Here is a 17,508-nt window from a genome sequence, read left to right as displayed (position 1 = left end):
TCCCAGAATACAATAGTTTAACCCTCAAGCTGACCCTGAGGCCTCCAAAAATATACCAAACAAATGAAATGGTAGGTGGAAATATCATTGGCTATTCTAATGCTGTGTTCACATGCCATCGGTGTTAAAGGGAGCTCTTAGTTCCCAGTGGGAAAACCCTCCATCTCGGAATTACAAGTGGGAGACTGAGAAAATGTTATTACCCAAGTTGCAACATTTCACCACTGACCTTTTCAACCAAAAGATGACAACAAATCCGTTTTTGACAATTACAACCATATTAGTATGGAGAATGTAGTTAGTTTGACCATATATCATTGTTAACCAAGCTAGCTTTACTATTAGCAATGTTAGCTAGCTAAAATCTTATTGATTGAAGAATTGTTCTGACTTCAAAGGCACGTAAACACATTCATATCGGACTTACGACTTCCCATGAGCACTTGAAGACACCCTAAGCACTGAGGTTAAAAGAGTATATAAACATTGTTTCCAGAGAAAATAGATTATTTGGTATATGGAAGTGTGACCTGTCAAATTCAATTAAAATGTATGTTCTATGACAGGAATTTATTTGAATTGCATTGAATCACAGAATATCCATTATATTGACCAGATACTCAAATGGCCACTCTAACAACGAAATTAAATGCCTTCAAAAATGCAAGGTAGTCGGGAGGAGGCAAGATCAGGTGGAACAATTCTAGCCAATGAGAGGGCAGGTACACGCGTGAACAACGGGCACAACTCCGATATGAAGTGTTTTTTCTCAAAGTTGCCAGGATGTCAAGTGTCCTACTTATATCAGTACACTCATAACAGCCTAAGCATTACGAAACTTTTGTTCGATCAAATAAGTCACAGGTAGCAAATAAACCATAATTTTTTTTGTTAACAAAATTTGACACTCATTGACCTCCATACAAAAAGTCCTGACTTGCGAAAAAAAAACTAGCAACCGCCACCTGCTGGCGAAGACAGATGTTGGGCCTAGTTATCCCTCCCACTCCGCCTCTTCCTCTTTGACCCAATTAAATTCCACTTCCTGTCACTCAAATTCTACATCTTGTGGGGTGTGGCCTATTCAATTATAATTTTAACACGAGTTGAATGGAAGTCAATTCCAAAAATCCAAATTAAGCCCAACCCTGACACACACACACAACACCTCAGTTGCATACTCCTCGCATCCTCTCCCCCTTCTCAAAATCCATAGGAGGAGATGGTCAGAGGGGAGGGACCTCTGGCTTTCTCATCCAATGGGTTTTGTGCAGGGGGCAAAGAGAGGACACGAGGACTATGCAATTGAGATTTGGTTAGTGCTATTTGGAATCCTTGGGATGTTCCTACCCTAAACCTTAACCATCACCATTTAAAATTTCAATGGGGTAGGGAGGTCCCAAGGACCTCGGATAGCATGGACCATTGAGATTTTCCCACAAACACACCTCTATTCCCCTCCCTGATGGACAGATAGTGTAGTTGTGCTGTCATTCAGTCTGTGACCTGTTGTAACAATGTGTTACCTGGTTCTATTCATTCTCCTCTGCTCCGGAACTCTCCTGTCTATTACGCTCATAGACTACTACCAACACCAAAGGTACGTTTTGTAATACTGTGAATGTGAGTGTGTTTCAACCCAATAAGTCAATTTAATAATGTATTGTGCGTTTGTGTTTTTGGACAGGCATTGGTTAATTGATAATGGACAGCTGTATCACTAATTTGGCCTGCTAATTATGTGCAGGTGATTAAAGGTGTGGGAGAGACACAGGGGAAAGATCTCAATTGCATACACCTCGTGTCCTCTCTTCTCCATCTCAAAACCCATTGGAAGACAAGATCAGAGGGCAGGAACCTCTGGCTTACTCATCCAATGGGTTTTGAGGAAGAGACGAGAGGACATGAGTATGCAATTAGATTTTCCCAACTAACAATTTTAAGGAGAGAATGTTTATGTTACTTGTAATGTTCCCTTGAAGTTTGAGTGTTCAGTTAGTCAGGGGAAAATTCTGTATGTTAGCAAAAACTTAACTTAATGAGGACCTATTTAGCATGTTTTGCCATTTAGTTAAGAAAACATTCCCCTAATGTAAAAAAATAACTTACCCAGAAAGTGGTTACCATGTTCTCAAAATATCCAATATTAATGTTCTAGACACATTTCATGGAACGTTGCAAGAACATTCATGTGTCCAGTTTTCTGATGGTTAGGAGAATATTCCATCAACGTCCCACCAAACATGGTTGCCATGTTCTCAGAATATATGAATGTGCTAGACACGTTTCATGGGAACGCGAGCGGCCATGACTGAATTCAAATGTGAGTTGGTTTCAGGATGTGGTTTGATGTGGGTGTGTTCGCAGGTGGGAAGAGTTAGCCAGTTGTTAAAATGTCACCTGATGGTCCTGAAGAAACGTTCTCCCCCTCTCAAATGTTTTAATGACATGTTACAGAGCCCATCAAGGACCTGATTAGTGAACCACTGATCCATTCACAGCTCTTTGTCTGTTGGCAAGGTTAGGGAACACAGTGTTTTCAACTTACATATTTGACATACATGATTACATTGTGCATGTTCATTTATACAGTCATTATTATTATTCAGCATGACCTCACCAGGGATTTCAACTCACAACCTCATGGCTGTGTTCACAGGCAGCCCAATTCTGATATTTTTTTTGTTATTTTGACCAATCAGATCAGATCTGAAAAAGAGCTGATATAATTGGGTGGGAAAGGCCCTAGGTCCATTTCGAAACGGGTCCAACTTTTTGGACCTGTGAAGACCTCTAATCTACACTGTATTGCCAAAAACCTCCATACCACTCAACAACTTCAAACAGACTCTGACCTGTCCAATGAGGCAAACTGACTAAAGGATTCAACAGTACCCACCTCCTTTGCCTCATCACTTTCTCTGTGTTGTCTGTTGCCATCTCCCCCCCCCCCCCCATCTCGTCCTGGTAGTAAAAAGTGTCAAAGTAAACAATTGTTTTAATTAGTAATTTCACAGGCTTACTGCTGTCTCTGTGTTTCTTGTCTGGTGTCTCTCCATCATGTCCTCCTATTCTGTTGCTGTCTCTGTCTTGTCTGTCTCTCTCCATCATCTACTCTTCTGCTGCTGTCTCTCTTTCTTGTCTGGTGTGTCTCTTTGCAATCTTAAACAGTCAAGGAAATGCTGGGGTAGCTTAACTTGTTTTGGGCCTGTGTCTGAGTGAACTAAATCATCCTCTAACCTACCAGTTGCCCCTGGCTGCTGCTGTTCTAAGTGCTCAACCGGCCTGATGTTATCATCTTTCCTCCTTCTTAGCACATCTGTAAGGTCGATGTGCAACAAGTCATTAGCTAGTTGTAAAGGGCGACTGCACTTCCTGATTTGGCCTTGCTTTACATTTGGTTCATTAAGAAATGCGAGCGGCCATGACTGAATTCAAATGTGAGTTGGTTTCAGGATGTGGTTTGATGTGGGTGTGTTCGCAGGTGGGAAGAGTTAGCCAAATTATTTCAACAATAAGTTTTAGCCGCCTGGTGTGAGACCAGAGATGGGCCATCCAAAGTCAATCTCTGGGGCTAGTTAGGGGTCGTCAATAAATTATACAATGTAAAAGAGATACTATTTTCATGCTGCACACCTTTTAGTTTTCTCATTAAATGCATTCAATATTTGTATATGAATTTCTACAATTTTAGAGTTGGTTAGAGGTTTTTAAATCATTGAAATCTGGAGCTAATGGAATTTTAACATATTGTCCCGTACATTGTTTAATTTACTGAAGGTCCCTAACTAATCCTAAAGGGATATCCAAAGTCAACCCAAATTTACCACATGCATTACAATCGGTTCACATGCTGCTGCACTTTGAATTGATGATATCTTGCTTGCTGCCAGCTGTGGATTGAAATGAACCCAACCTTCATTTACGTTGTGATGCCATCACAACCACAAGTCTCACAAAACTCAGTTTTTGACGAGACTGACCTTATGACCTTTGTAGTAAATTTTGACAGTAGAATAAATGTTCCTGACTCATGTCAATGCCACAGGCTGTTTTCTAAATGGGAAGTTGTTTTTTAGGGACAATTGCTCTTTTAAATGCCTGTTTACTGACACAACCAGGGCAGGAAAATCTCAGATGTCCGCATAACAGAGCAACACAACTCCAAACATGATAGATAAGGAGCGACATAGCCCCTAGGCTCTATGAATATAAAGAGACATGAGCCAAAACATTTGACCTGTAGAATGGAATAAGACCTCAGTAACCAGATTTCCATCCAACCTTTTTATGCCTTTTCTGGCTGGCTTACACTTTTCTGGCTGCCCTCCCCTTCACTTATAATTACTTTTTTCATATACACATGATATACAGAGTACACAGTGCAACAAAATGCTTACTTGCAGGTTAACTTCTTGCAAATTATACAATCGGACAAGTAAGTCGCTAAGTGTACCATGCTGTGTTGTCATGTGTTGCTGCCTTGCTATGTTGTTGTCTTAGGTCTCTCTTTATGTAGTGTTGTCTCTCTTGTTGTGATGTGTGTTTTGTCCTATATTTATTTTTAAAAATTTATCTCAGGACCCCGTCCCTGCAGAAGGCCTTTTGGTAGGCCGTCATTGTAAATAAGAATTTGTTCTTAACTGACTTGCCTTGTTACATTTTTAAAAAGTAAATACAAAAAAAGCTGAACTAAATCATTTCACAGATTCAATGAATTGTGTTTTATTTATTTATTTATAGTTACATAGCCTATACAGTCATACAGTCATGTAGAATGGAATAGGTTACAAGCCCTCTATGATTAATTTCATTTAGTCAGTTCTACCACCTCAACATTGCCCATTTTTAAACATGGGCTAAATATCAAGTTGTAGTAAAGTTCAGCTTCCTTCCACAGGGGGACACTGTCACTGTCAGAAGATATGTGCTTCAGTCAGAACCTTACATCTCTAGCCAGACAGTAACTACTGTCTGGCTAGAGATGGCTAGCCAGCCAATCTAGCTACAGAAACAAAATCCATCAAATACACTTTTCTTAATATCATGACTTATATCAACATCCTTAGCTTGCCCGTTCACTACATATACTGCTTAATAGCTCTGCCTGATAACCAATAGCTTAAGGATGCTGAGTGCTAATGCTAGCTTATTAGCATTAGCAAACCCTTATACTGAGGGAGACTAGCTAGTTGGCTACCACCAACCCTGCGCTAACCTGTGGCTAACGCTTCTGCTGCACTTAGATTCTGGCTGTTCTGCTACTCCACCTCATTCATTGTTGCCTGCTCATGCTCAACCTGCTAGCTTTTTTTATTTATTTTTGCCTTTCTTTTGAAAGAAGTAACAATTATCCATATTTGCTCTGTGATGTACTGCAGACCCTGACTGAAATTAGGGAGTGAATGTTATTTGTAATAAGGGTTGCGTGGAGAAAATCTGACCTCTTTGAAATGAAAATGGATGGCCCTCCCCTTGTTCAAGGTGTTGGACTCGACAACGGATGCTATCCATTGGAGCGCTGCGATTGGTTTTCTCAAACTGGGGCGGGCCTTAGCGAAGGGTCAATTGAGTACTTTTTTCACCACTGTATTTAAGTACATTTAAAACCAGATACTTTTAAACTTTCTGTAAAGTAGTATTTTACTGGGTGACTTTCACTTGAGTCATTTTCTATGAAGTTATCTTTACTTTTACTCAAGTATGACAATATAGTACTTTTTCCACCAATCTTCCCAGGAAACGTGTCTATGACAATATCTTATTCTGAGGAAATAGCAACCATGTTCTAGGTAAGTTCTGTTTGGAAACAGTCTTTGCACATCACTGGTATATTCCTATGAAAACCTTGGGAAATGACCTAATGACTCTTAAGTGAATGTTCTCTAAAGTCATGGGAACATTTGTTGTTTGCTGGGTTCCCATGGTTGTCAGTTTTTAGGCAAGGATGATGTCTGGAGGGTTTGCATCTTTTATACCTCCTCTCCATTTGACTTTTATCCTTGTTTTAGACATTTTAACTCTACCTGTTTTTGAAGTCTGTATTTATTATACTAATAGAAGATAAAATTCATATTTTGGAGTAAATCCTGTTACAGTCATATTATATATATATTTTTTAAATGTGTGAAGCATCAACCAGCTTCATTACTATGGGTGTTTTGCAAAATGCATACTACTGTACACTGAGCACGCAAATTGGAGCATGGGAGGGATGAGTCCAAATCAGAGTATGAGAAAAGGAGAGTGGAAGGGATTTCTTGAATGCGTACTCCATTTGTACATATTTATTTCAACGTAAAAGCACGCAAAGAAATATGATGCAACTACTTAAAAAATTACACTTCTTTTAAACATTTCTTTAAATCAATGGCGGCCATTATTTGAGCTGAAGTGAGAGAAAATACACTCCGACTTCAGAATTAAATGTTGCCTATTCAAATCTCATATTTTGCCTGACTACAATATTTTATCTTGAAACATTAATAAATACATGCTGTGTTAATCTTGGCATGTTTACCTGCCTACTGTACGTACCATAGATCACAAGCCCATAGTAAGTAAATAGAGCTAACTGGCTAGCTACTAGTATTGTTAGCTAGCCAGATTGCCACAAAGTACTGTTAGTTAGATGTACATTTTTTGTAGGTAGCTATCTTGCATATTGGTTTTAAGTAATTTTTGCCTGTAACTATCTGGCTAGCTATATTATTACGATTCACATATCTAGCTGATAATTATGAAGTAAAACATTTGCATTTTGTATATATTGTTTCATCTATTGTTGCCATTGTCTTGACTGGAAGAAGGTTCAGTGAATGGTGAGGTACTCGGAGCATGAGAATGTGGAGCACGGTAGTATGCATATTGAGAAACACCTAGTGTCTAATGGTGAGATTAAAGAGAGATTTAGTTTAGTGATCAACACAATGCTTAGTATATTTGGAGTTTCTGTAAAACACATCCTTCTGTTTCACATGTTCTGTTTGTGACACTCAAGTATGGGTGTATGGTCACTAGACTTGAAGCTGAATTTTATAGATTAATCTCATATTGTTGATAGGGATTGATGCCGGACTGGATGTACAAAGACGGAGGACACAGATTATTCAATGTTACATTGTATTGATGACATTCTGGAAAGCAGATGACAAAGTCACTACCTTTTAATTTGGGTTTCATACAAGCCTCTCTGGCTGGTGTTTACAGAACATTTGGTGCTGTCCAATTTAGAATATAAAGGCACTGTCTCCAAGAGGTCATTTTTAGACTTTTTCTCCGCTTCTGTTTTTTCTATCTGCCTTCGACTTCTCCCTGTTGCAACTTGTATTCAACCGGATTGACTGTCCCCCACGATGAAATCGCGGAGGGGACTGTGGCTGTCTCTGTCCGTTAGTACATTTGTAGGTTTGTTCGTCAAATGCGATATCTTAGACAGCACAGGCCCGATTTTGGACGAAACTGGTGCGAATGATGCATCTTGACATAGAGATACGAAAGAAAATTAAAATACAATACAGATGTTGGCGCTATAACAAGCAATTGAAAATGCTGACTTTAAAGGTCACACCCCTCACTCCGTTTGACCATGAAATTCGGTACCTAAGTCTTTCTCCTCACAAGGAACACATTTGCCTCAGACACACAAGGTCTGCCTTGATAGATTTTCCGCCATTTTTAATTTTGTGAAAAACACAAAACGCTACTCTTCTGGCACCGAATGACCGATCTGCATGAAACTTAATATGTGGCATCTATGGACAAAGGTCTCTCAATGCAATATTTTCAGACTAGTAACTAAAACAACATGGCTGCTATTGACCAAAAAACAATTACGTGGGCGAGGTCTGGCACATAAATGCATATAAATCAGTCCCAGATATTCATATTGTAACTAACAAATTTGGTACACATTTTGCAAACACTGTCAAAACTCAACATATACAAGAACATTCATGGCACTATAATGGACTTTTTTATTTTTTACTATCAGTATAGTTTAATTTGAATTGGCCCAACGAAGGTGGTGCTGCATCATTTGTGGGGGATGACATGTTTACTGTTACCTTGTTTTTGATTGGCTTTACCAACAACTGTTCTCCTTTGTTCGTGCTTGCATGTTGCAGAGATGGGTTCCTGCACTCTGTTCAGAAGAGGTTGCAGTGTCGGAGACTGAGAGAGAGACTGGTGACCATGACTACTATAAAAAAGTAGGTGGAGTTTTGAATTTGAATGATTAGCTGACACCATGATGTCACCTAATCTTCCTGGGGTCAGTGAGTGAAAGCGAGAGAGTTTCTCCCTTGCCTGACTTGTTCTTCCTATGTTTCAAGATCCTTCTAGTACATACAGTATAGATCAGATCAACATGACAATCCAACATCCATCCTGATCCAACAAGTTCTCCTCCGTGTGTGTGTGTGTGTGTGTGTGTCTCAGAGTGGACATTGCCCTGTTCTCTCAGGAGGTGAGAGAGCTGATGGACTGTCCTTGGAGACTCAACCTCACACACAAAGAACTATACAGGTGAGACACACACACACTTTGCTCAGTCTTGTGATCTTCTCTAACAAACGTCCTGTTGTTGCCCCCCCCCCTCCCCCAGGACAGAGTTGTGGTCGTGCTGTAATGCGTCTGATAGGCTGATGGTGACCAGACAGAACACCAATCTGAACCAGAGTCTGTCCTACGAGATACACAGGTGGAAGAAGAGAAAGGTGGACCAAGCACTATGGGAGATGCTGCCTCAGGTGTGTGTGCATGTGTGTGTGCATGTGTGTGTGCAAGTCTTCAGTTCTCAGACAAAGTTAGTCATCACACGAGCGTGGTTTACCAGCATGGTGTGTGTATATATAGACCGTACCCTGGAGTAAAGGTTCGTTGAGTCGTTGTGCCGTGGTGGGAAGTGGAGGAATCCTGCAGAACAGCAGCTGTGGAGCGGAAATAGACAATGCTGATTATGTCATCAGGTATCAGCAACAACACAATCAATCAATCATGCAAACATAGATCAATCAATATGTTATTGGTAGTTAACTATTGTAATGTAGTGCTGTTGTGTAGTGTTTAATGTTGATGTTATGTGTGAATGTGTTTGAATGTTGATTTATCTTATCGAAACCGGCACCTCTTTCTGAGTATATCACCCGCTTTGTTCATGGCCCTTTTTTTCAGTTAATTGTAATGTTGTGAATGTTGTGTCATGAATGTTGATTTAATATTGTGTGAATGTTATTTATAATCTTCTGTGAACGTCGTTTCTAATTTGTGGTGTTTTTGTTGACAGGTTTAACCTGGCTCCTATCAACAAGAGTTGCGACGTGGGAGTGAAAACAGACCTCATAACAGCCAACCCTAGCCAGATCATTAAAGGGTATATACACTATCGACAGGGTTGGGGAGTAACTGATTACATGTAATCTGACTAAAAACCGTAATCAGTTACATTACCAGCAAAAATATTGTAATCAGATTACAGATACATTAGCTGATTACTTCTTGGATTACTTTTAAATTCAGAAAGGATGTTTGTGAGAAAAAAAGACATTATGACAACTTTCTGTTTTCTCAATGACATTCAATTCGGCATTGAAAAAAAAGTGCAAGTTTAAGTTTGTTTCACTTGAGCGAGTCTGACCACAAGTCAGAGACAACTCTGAATACACACCAAATGCATTTGATTGACCCTTTTTGTCTTCTAATGCCTCTCAAGTAATATTTTTTTGTTGTTGAAAAAGATAGGGATCAAAATGATTGGATCCCCTGTTTACAATACTCCAGCAGCCCCCCCTTGTGAGGATAATGACATTCCTCCATCCCACATAGACCATTCCTCCATACAGAATCTTTCCAGATCCTTGATATCCTTTGTCTGCTCTTCAATTCAAACCACAGGTTTTCAATGGGGTTCAAGTGCGGAGACTGAGATGGCCATTGCAAATGTAGATTTTTGTGGTCAATTAATAATTTCTTTCTGAATTTTAATGTTGGGGCTAGAAACATAATTAAAATGTGTACACAACCAATAAAATTAGATTTGGAATCAAATTAAAGTGAAATATACCTGACAAGTATGAGTGGTTTAGGTTAATTTCCCATCCTTTTGTGGGCTCTGCCTGTCGAACAGTAGAAGGGCGCATTTGCTAATGTACTATTAGCTGATAATGTTTACTTTGCAAGCTACTGGTAGAAATGTTGTACAGTTGGCTAAACATAGTGGTGGTAGTATTAGACTTAATGTACTTTTTTCTCCAACCAACGTAGGCCTACCTAGCAAAGTTAGCTATCTCCTTTTCAACGTTGTTTTTAAGTGTTTAATCACAATTGCTGCTGACAGACATGATAGACTACATTGATTGATGGACCATGTCAAATTGGCTAACTAGCTAATAACAGATCACATCAATATGGCTAGTTAACCAGCTATATGTCAGGGGATGAACTAGATGGCTGTATTTGTTTGCCATCTATAGTGGTGATGACAGTAGTCCGACTGGCAAGTCCTCTTCCTGGTAAAGTTGTCAATGTCATGCTCTTTCCAAAAGCCTAATCTCTGATGAAGCAAGCTAAATTACATGTTTGCTTAGCTAGCTAGCTACATGCCAAATGGATAGGCTACCCTCACATATCTGAAAATACATGATCAATTGATGTTTACTGATCATAAAAAGCATGCAGTTACTTGCTGTATAACTCTGATAGCGCTAAATGTGAAATAATCAGAACTATGTTCTGACTATGCTCTTGAAGAGGTGATGATATTAAAACCAAATACAGTGTAGTTAAAAAAATATATTTAACAATCCCTTGTAAATGGCATGTAGTTATCAATGGTTTTAGCGGAGCTGGGGTCTCCTTGCCCCCCAGCAGCGAAATCGAACGCTCTGCACCTTATTGCAACGTTTTATTGATAACAACCTTTATATTGTCAATACACATGATCAATACTCACCTGCCTCTTCCTCGGACTTGTCCAACATGATTTCAAACTCAAATAAATTCTTGACGTCAAGTCGATTCTAGACATTTGTCCAACTGCCACTAACATCGACCCCGCCTCTCACCTGTCTCCTGTCTGCTAACTCCTCCCCTCACCTGTCTCCTAACTCCTCACCTGTCTCCTCCCCTCCCCTGTCCTCAGGTACACTGACCTCCAGCGGAACCCTGGACACCTGGCAGAAGTCCTGTCATTCTATGGTCACGCCCATCTGCTTCTCCCCGCCTTCTCGTCTGCCTCTGGGACCGCCCCCTGCTTCAAGGTGCGCTGCTACCATGAAATGAGAAGGCGGGGATATAAGTTTCCCTAAAAACACTCTACTTGAATACAGCTACGACTGGAAGAGATTTTTTAACCCGTAGCAGGTTGGGAGAACTTAGGAGATTTAACGTAGCAGGTTAGGAGAATTAGGTTAAAGTTAGGAAAAGGTTTATGGTTAGCGAAAATGCTAACTTGTTACGAAAAGTCACTTCTGGTCGAAGCTGCATCAAAGTGCCATGTTTTTTAGTCCCAGACAGTGGAGGCTGGTGGGTTTAGCTGTAGGAGGACAGGCTCATTATTCATTTGTAAGGAATACATGGAACGAAGTCAAACGTGGTTTCCATATGTTTGATGTGTTTGATACCGTTCCACTTATGCCATTCCAGCCACTACAATGAGCCCATCCTCCTATAGCCCTTCCCACTGGTCCCAGATTAGACTAGGTAGAGCCCTGGTAACTGGCACGGGACCGGGTAAGGGCCGGGCCTATTTTTTTTCATCAATAAGTAGTCCACGGGCTGGGCTTGGTAGCATTTTTAAGAATTACAAAATTGATAACAAACATTTTGATCCTGGGGGAGAGGAGGGCTGGGGAAGGAAGGGGTCTGGGGGAGCAGAGTAAATAGTGATGATGTCATTAATCAGTCTTTGTTCTGTACCAGGTGTACCACGCCCTCCGTAAGGCCCGCCCCCAACAAGAAGTGGTGTTCTTCCACCCAGACTACCTGTTTGAGCTGGGCAGGTTCTGGCGTCATCGCGGGCAGCGAGCCCGACGGCTCTCTACTGGTCTGATGCTGGCCAGCACTGCTTTGGAGATCTGTGAACAGGTGTGTTTATTTTGTTTGTTGTGTGTTTTCGTCTTCGTGTGTGATTTCTAAGTCTCTATCTCTTTCTTTCAGGTTCATCTGTACGGCTTCTGGCCCTTCCCTCTGGATCCATCCCACAATCCTTTGCCACATCATTACTATGACAACGTGGGTCCGAACCGCAGAATGCACGCAATGCCTGAAGAGTTCCTGCTGTTACTACAACTCCACAGCCAGGGGGCGCTACAGCTACATGTTGGACCCTGTACACTGACCCCAACACCCTAACCCATACAACCTTAGTTACCACAACTCCACAGCCAGGGGGCGCTACAGCTACATCCCTGTTGATAGCCCCTTGTGCAGGAATAGGCAACAGGAGGCTACCACACTAACTTGTATTCACACCCTGATCCCTCAGTCTCTGTGGTGAGACAATACTGTGAACACGACTTGAGATTGAATTTGGACCACAACTTAATAGAGCTAACAGTTTAGAACACGACTTAATTCAGCGTTACCCAAACTTGGCCCTGGGGACCTCAAGGGATGCACATTTTGGTTTTTGCACTACACAGCTGATTTAAAATAATCAACTCATCATCATTTAACATTTTACATTACATTACATTTAAGTCATTTAGCAGACGCTCTTATCCAGAGCGACTTACAAATTGGTGCATTCACCTCATCATCAAGCTTTGATTATTTTAATCAGCTGTGCACCTCATGGGATACCCAAGACGGAGTTTGGGAAACGCTGACTTAACTGTTTTAGAACTAAAAAGACCAAATAGTTTGGAACCTAACAAACTGAACTGTTTGGAACATGACTAAATCATGACTGGTAAATTAATGTTGTTCCTTTACCAGTTTGTTTTGTGTTTCCAGATAAATGTCAGAATAAAGAGATGAAGAGAGAGAGAGTGACTAGGTGTTTTTTGTTTGTTCGTGTGTCCAATCTGGCACTCTATTCACTACATAGTGCACTATATCAAAAGTGTGCCATTTGGGACTTAGGGTGGATTCGTTTACAAACGTGCAACACCCTTTGAATATGACCGGTGTCCCTAAATGTCTGCCCCAAAAAATACTCAATTCAATTGTTGCCAGCAGAACAGGTACAGTCACCAATGCTCTGGATAACATGAAAACAGCCTAACCAACTCTGTTACTGCAAGTTAAATGGTCAGAGTGAGTTATTCTCTCATTTGAGTCTGGAAGCAGCTGGCAAGTTAGCTATCTTTAGCCAGTTAGCTTGGGTGCTTGACCACTGTTGTGAGGTCAGAACATTTGGATCAACCCTCAGCCAGAGTGTCCAGTATGCGCTCTGAATGCTCCGAGAGTGAAACGCTCTGAATTTACAAACAGACAATCTGACAACACTGAATTTATGAATGCCGGAGTGCACTCTGGCACTCGAGTGAATTTACGAACACACCCTTAAGACTGTAGAGCCTACTGCCTGCCTCAGAGTACACCTGTAGTACTGATTTTAAAGAGCAACTGAACATAAATAAGTTGGTAAATAAGTTGGTAACTGGTTTAAAATGGCCAATGCGGCATCAGTATTAGTCAAACATTAATTCCAGAGACAAAATTGAATAAGAAGTGTAAGTAGGATAATTTTGGTCATAAAGTCAGTATATTCCTGAGATTTGGGTAACTGAGGTTGTCACAATTCCCATGTGGGATGGATTTTGATTGCCTGGCACAGTCTAATCAAGGCTGCAGTAATCAAATCATACAGAGCACAGCTGACCGGTGTGCTGCAGAGCACACTATCCAATCTCACCAGAATCAACCTACAACCCACCCTGGCATATGCACAGATATGTAGGAGAGTTAAAATGGTTATTCCATCAAACTTTAAATTATAGCAATAGTACACAAAATATCAGACGCTGTCAGAGGAAGGGCCTAAGAATTGTCAAAGACTCCAGCCACCCTAGTCATAGACTGTTCACTCTGCTACCGCACGCCAAGCAGTATCGGAGTGCCAAGTCTAGGTCGAAGGGGCTTCTAAACAGCTTCCTTCTACCCCCAAGCCATAAGACTCCTGAACATCTTATCGAATGGCTACCCCCCCCCTCACACTTTACATTGCTGCTACTCTCTGTTGCTTTCATCACTTTAATAACTCTACCTACATGTACATAGTACCTCAACTAACCGGTGCCCCCGCACATTGACTCTGTATCGGTACCACCTTGTATATAGTCTCGCTATTGCTATTTTACTGCTGCTCTTTAATTACATGTTACTTTTATCTCTTACTCTTATCTTTATTTTTTTTTAACTACATTGTTGGTTAGGGGCTCGTAAGTAAGCATTTTCCTGTTGTATTCAGTGCATGTGACTAATACAATTTGATTTGATTTATGTATGAATGTAATTGTGGGAGTCGGAGAAAACACAGAGAGAAAGAACAACTTGTCAGATGGTGCATCTGATGTATTCCTGTCCTTTCTTTTTATAATACCATTGCAGATCTACATAGAAGGCCAAGAAGACTGCCTTGGTGTCGCTCTTCATTTCTTTGTTCTTCTGTGGTACATATAAAGACTGCTACAGATAGGGTTTACCTGAGCAGAGCACATGCACCTTTTCCCTTCCAGTCTCCAAAGAGCCCTTTTGGATGGTATACTGTATATTTTTTTTATGTATTTTTTTTTGTCTAAATGTTTTGTCATTGCTGTTCGGAACCCTCTGCCCGCAAGTCTTTGTGTATTCATCATGTTCGCCACCCTCCACCCCATCCGTTGGTTCCACCTGTTGGTCTACCTTGTACAGAACTTGCATGCGCCAGGTTGTGCCTGTTTCCCAGTCTTCCCTGTGTGGAGATTAAATGATGAGCCCGGTATCCAAACCTGCATGGCTTGAGAGATGTGGTCACCACCGGGATTTTGGCGGGATTCGTGTGTCCCGAGTGTACGTGTGGTGTGCAGTGATGCCAATTTAGCAATTTTGTTGCTAGATTTAGCAACTTTTCAGACTACCCTGGCAACTTTTTTTTCAAACAGCACCTAGCAACAAATTTAGCTACTTCTAAAAATGTATTTGGAACTTTTAGCAACTTTTGAAAAGTGACTCAAACGCTAAAATCCACGCATTTTCCCTCTAAATTACACAAAAACGATTTTCTCTGTCACACACTCAGTCACAACACACGTGCCTGGCTGCAAAAGTGCATTGTGAGTGACGTCAGCAGCAGGCCAGCAGCAATTTCAGAAAATTGCAAATCGTTGTTGGGTGACTGCAACAGTAGTAGTACGGGTTCGACGAGCCAAACCCAATGAATATAGTTGGTCATGAATGTTTGATCTTGAACAAACTTACAACGTCAATCAACATGTCTCAATCAAAATTGTACAGCCAGAAGTACAGAAAGGAGTGGGAGTCTGTACCTGAACAAATGTCAAATCATATTTTTTGCCGAGCTGGCCAGTCAATTTGAGTAACGTTATTGTGTATTCTACGTAATGACGCAGTTTTACGTTATCACGCAATGACATCACAACGTAATTTAGCAACTTTTAGCAACAAATCAACCTGCCTCTAGCAACTTACCCTGAAAATTAGTTGGCAACACTGGTGGTGTGGGGGGTCCGAGCTGACGGGTTTCCATGACTATTGAATGAGCGCCCTGTTTTGGTTTGTGTGTAACAAGGTAACTAGGTGCAACGGATTAACCTAATACCAGGGGAGTAGAGGAGCTACTAAATAAATAATAAAGGGATACTTCGGGATTTGGGCAATGAGTCAGATGAACTCGTGGACACCATTTGTATGTCTTTGCGTCCAATACGAAGGAAGTTACAGGTAGTTTTGCGAGCCAATTCTAACTAGCGTTAGCGTAATGCTAGTTAGCAAATTTGTTCAAAAGGCACACAGAGACATAAAAAGGTATCCACAAGTTAATCTGACTGGTGAAGTAGATAAAGGGCCTTATTGCAAAAATCCAGTTAAAAAAAGTATCCCTTTAAACATCATGAAGTGTATCATGTCGCTTTAACGATGTTATTGTATCATGTTATTAGGTTGAGGTTTGGTGTGCTCTGGGTCTTGGCGCTTCAGTGATGATGGTCAACTTTTTATATTGATTCAATGCAACAGTGTTTCATAGCTGCTGCTAATCAATTGGAATATTATCTGATCAATCTGATTGATAATCTACAGTAGTTGATTAATTATCCCCTTATTGATTCTATTGATTTTAGAGGAAAGTTTGTGTGTATACCGTATTTTCATTTGAGTAGATTGGAGACCTTTGTGCAGATAATAATACGTCTTATTTCACTTCCATTTCAACTCAAGTGATGTTGCTGTTTGCGTTTTATATTAATTGCATTTTATATTAATTTCATATTGATGATGTTGATTGTAAATTATTATATATCCTTGATTACTCTGAATGTTCCCTGTCATGTCGATTTATCTTTATTATTAAGTTGATTAGTAGTGTTAGGTTCTTATTTTCAGAGTCAATAACTCACGGAAGCTTAACCAAGTTTAATTCTTCCCAAAGGGTAGAAGCTGTATACAGCTGTATTCAGACAAAATATATTTCACACCAGCACTGATATTTAACCCTTTCTCCTAGGCTGAGTCTCCTCCTACTCATCTGTACAAACAGTGTTCTTTACTGCTAGGCAGGACATTAGTGATACGGGCCATAAACTTCTATTTCTCCCTTAAGGTGACCTGACCTGACCTCAACCCCCCATCACTAATCTATGGCTCTCTCCTTTTTACAATGCCTGCCACATGTAATCGCTTCCCTGCACTCAACACATTCCAAGCTTAGTTGCACCCACTATATACCTTCCTCCTATAACCCTTAACTTCTGGTGTAGACCCTCTAAACCTTAGCACCATCAGTGACATGAATAAGTATATTTTCATATTCTCAGTACCCAACAATAGTGCCATTTATCAGATATCTATTTCAACCAATCAGATGTCTGCGTTGGGAGGCCCAGTTCTGTTTGTCCCGTCAGATGTTAGGGTTGTATCAGATAGCTGATAAGTCGCGAGCGAAAGAGTGCCTAGGACACTCCACTGGCCTCTCTGGAGTAGAGTTTAGAGTCATTTAACATTCTGATGATTTTTATCGGTCAATAACTTGGTACTAGTATGGCTGCCATTGAGTTATGTGAAGTTGAGGGAACATCAACGTTTTTAGTTTGAATTCTGACAGGTTGCAACCATGGAAGTATCTGACCAGCTAGCACCATGCTATTCTCACCTGTCCCACCACTGAGATAGGGCTGTTTCTTCTGATCTCACAGGAAATTAAGAGGAAGTACTTCCTGTGATGTCAGTGTGGGTGAACCCGTGACCCATGCTGGCTCCGTCGCTTCCCAGCCCCAGGTCTAGAGGGTATGGAGGGGAGACAGGGGAGGAACACAGGTGGAGACACCGCGTACAGGTTCTCTTCAACGT

General features: G+C 40.8%; 1 protein-coding gene across 1 annotated transcript; it reads left to right on the top strand.

Moving 5' to 3' along the window:
• Positions 1-1,277: 1,277 nt before the first annotated feature.
• On the top strand, positions 1,278-12,940 carry LOC129820370 (alpha-2,8-sialyltransferase 8E-like). Its single transcript, XM_055877439.1, has 9 exons — positions 1,278-1,600; positions 8,127-8,210; positions 8,440-8,526; positions 8,606-8,750; positions 8,857-8,969; positions 9,287-9,373; positions 11,141-11,258; positions 11,920-12,084; positions 12,157-12,940. The coding sequence occupies exons 1-9, from the start codon at positions 1,518-1,520 to the stop codon at positions 12,349-12,351; spliced, it is 1,077 nt and encodes a 358-aa protein (XP_055733414.1). The 5' UTR covers positions 1,278-1,517; the 3' UTR covers positions 12,352-12,940.
• Positions 12,941-17,508: the final 4,568 nt, after the last annotated feature.

Source organism: Salvelinus fontinalis, chromosome 22, assembly GCF_029448725.1.
Source record: "Salvelinus fontinalis isolate EN_2023a chromosome 22, ASM2944872v1, whole genome shotgun sequence".
NCBI classification, from domain to species: Eukaryota; Metazoa; Chordata; class Actinopteri; order Salmoniformes; family Salmonidae; genus Salvelinus; species Salvelinus fontinalis.
This window is presented reverse-complemented; position numbering and strand designations above follow the sequence as displayed.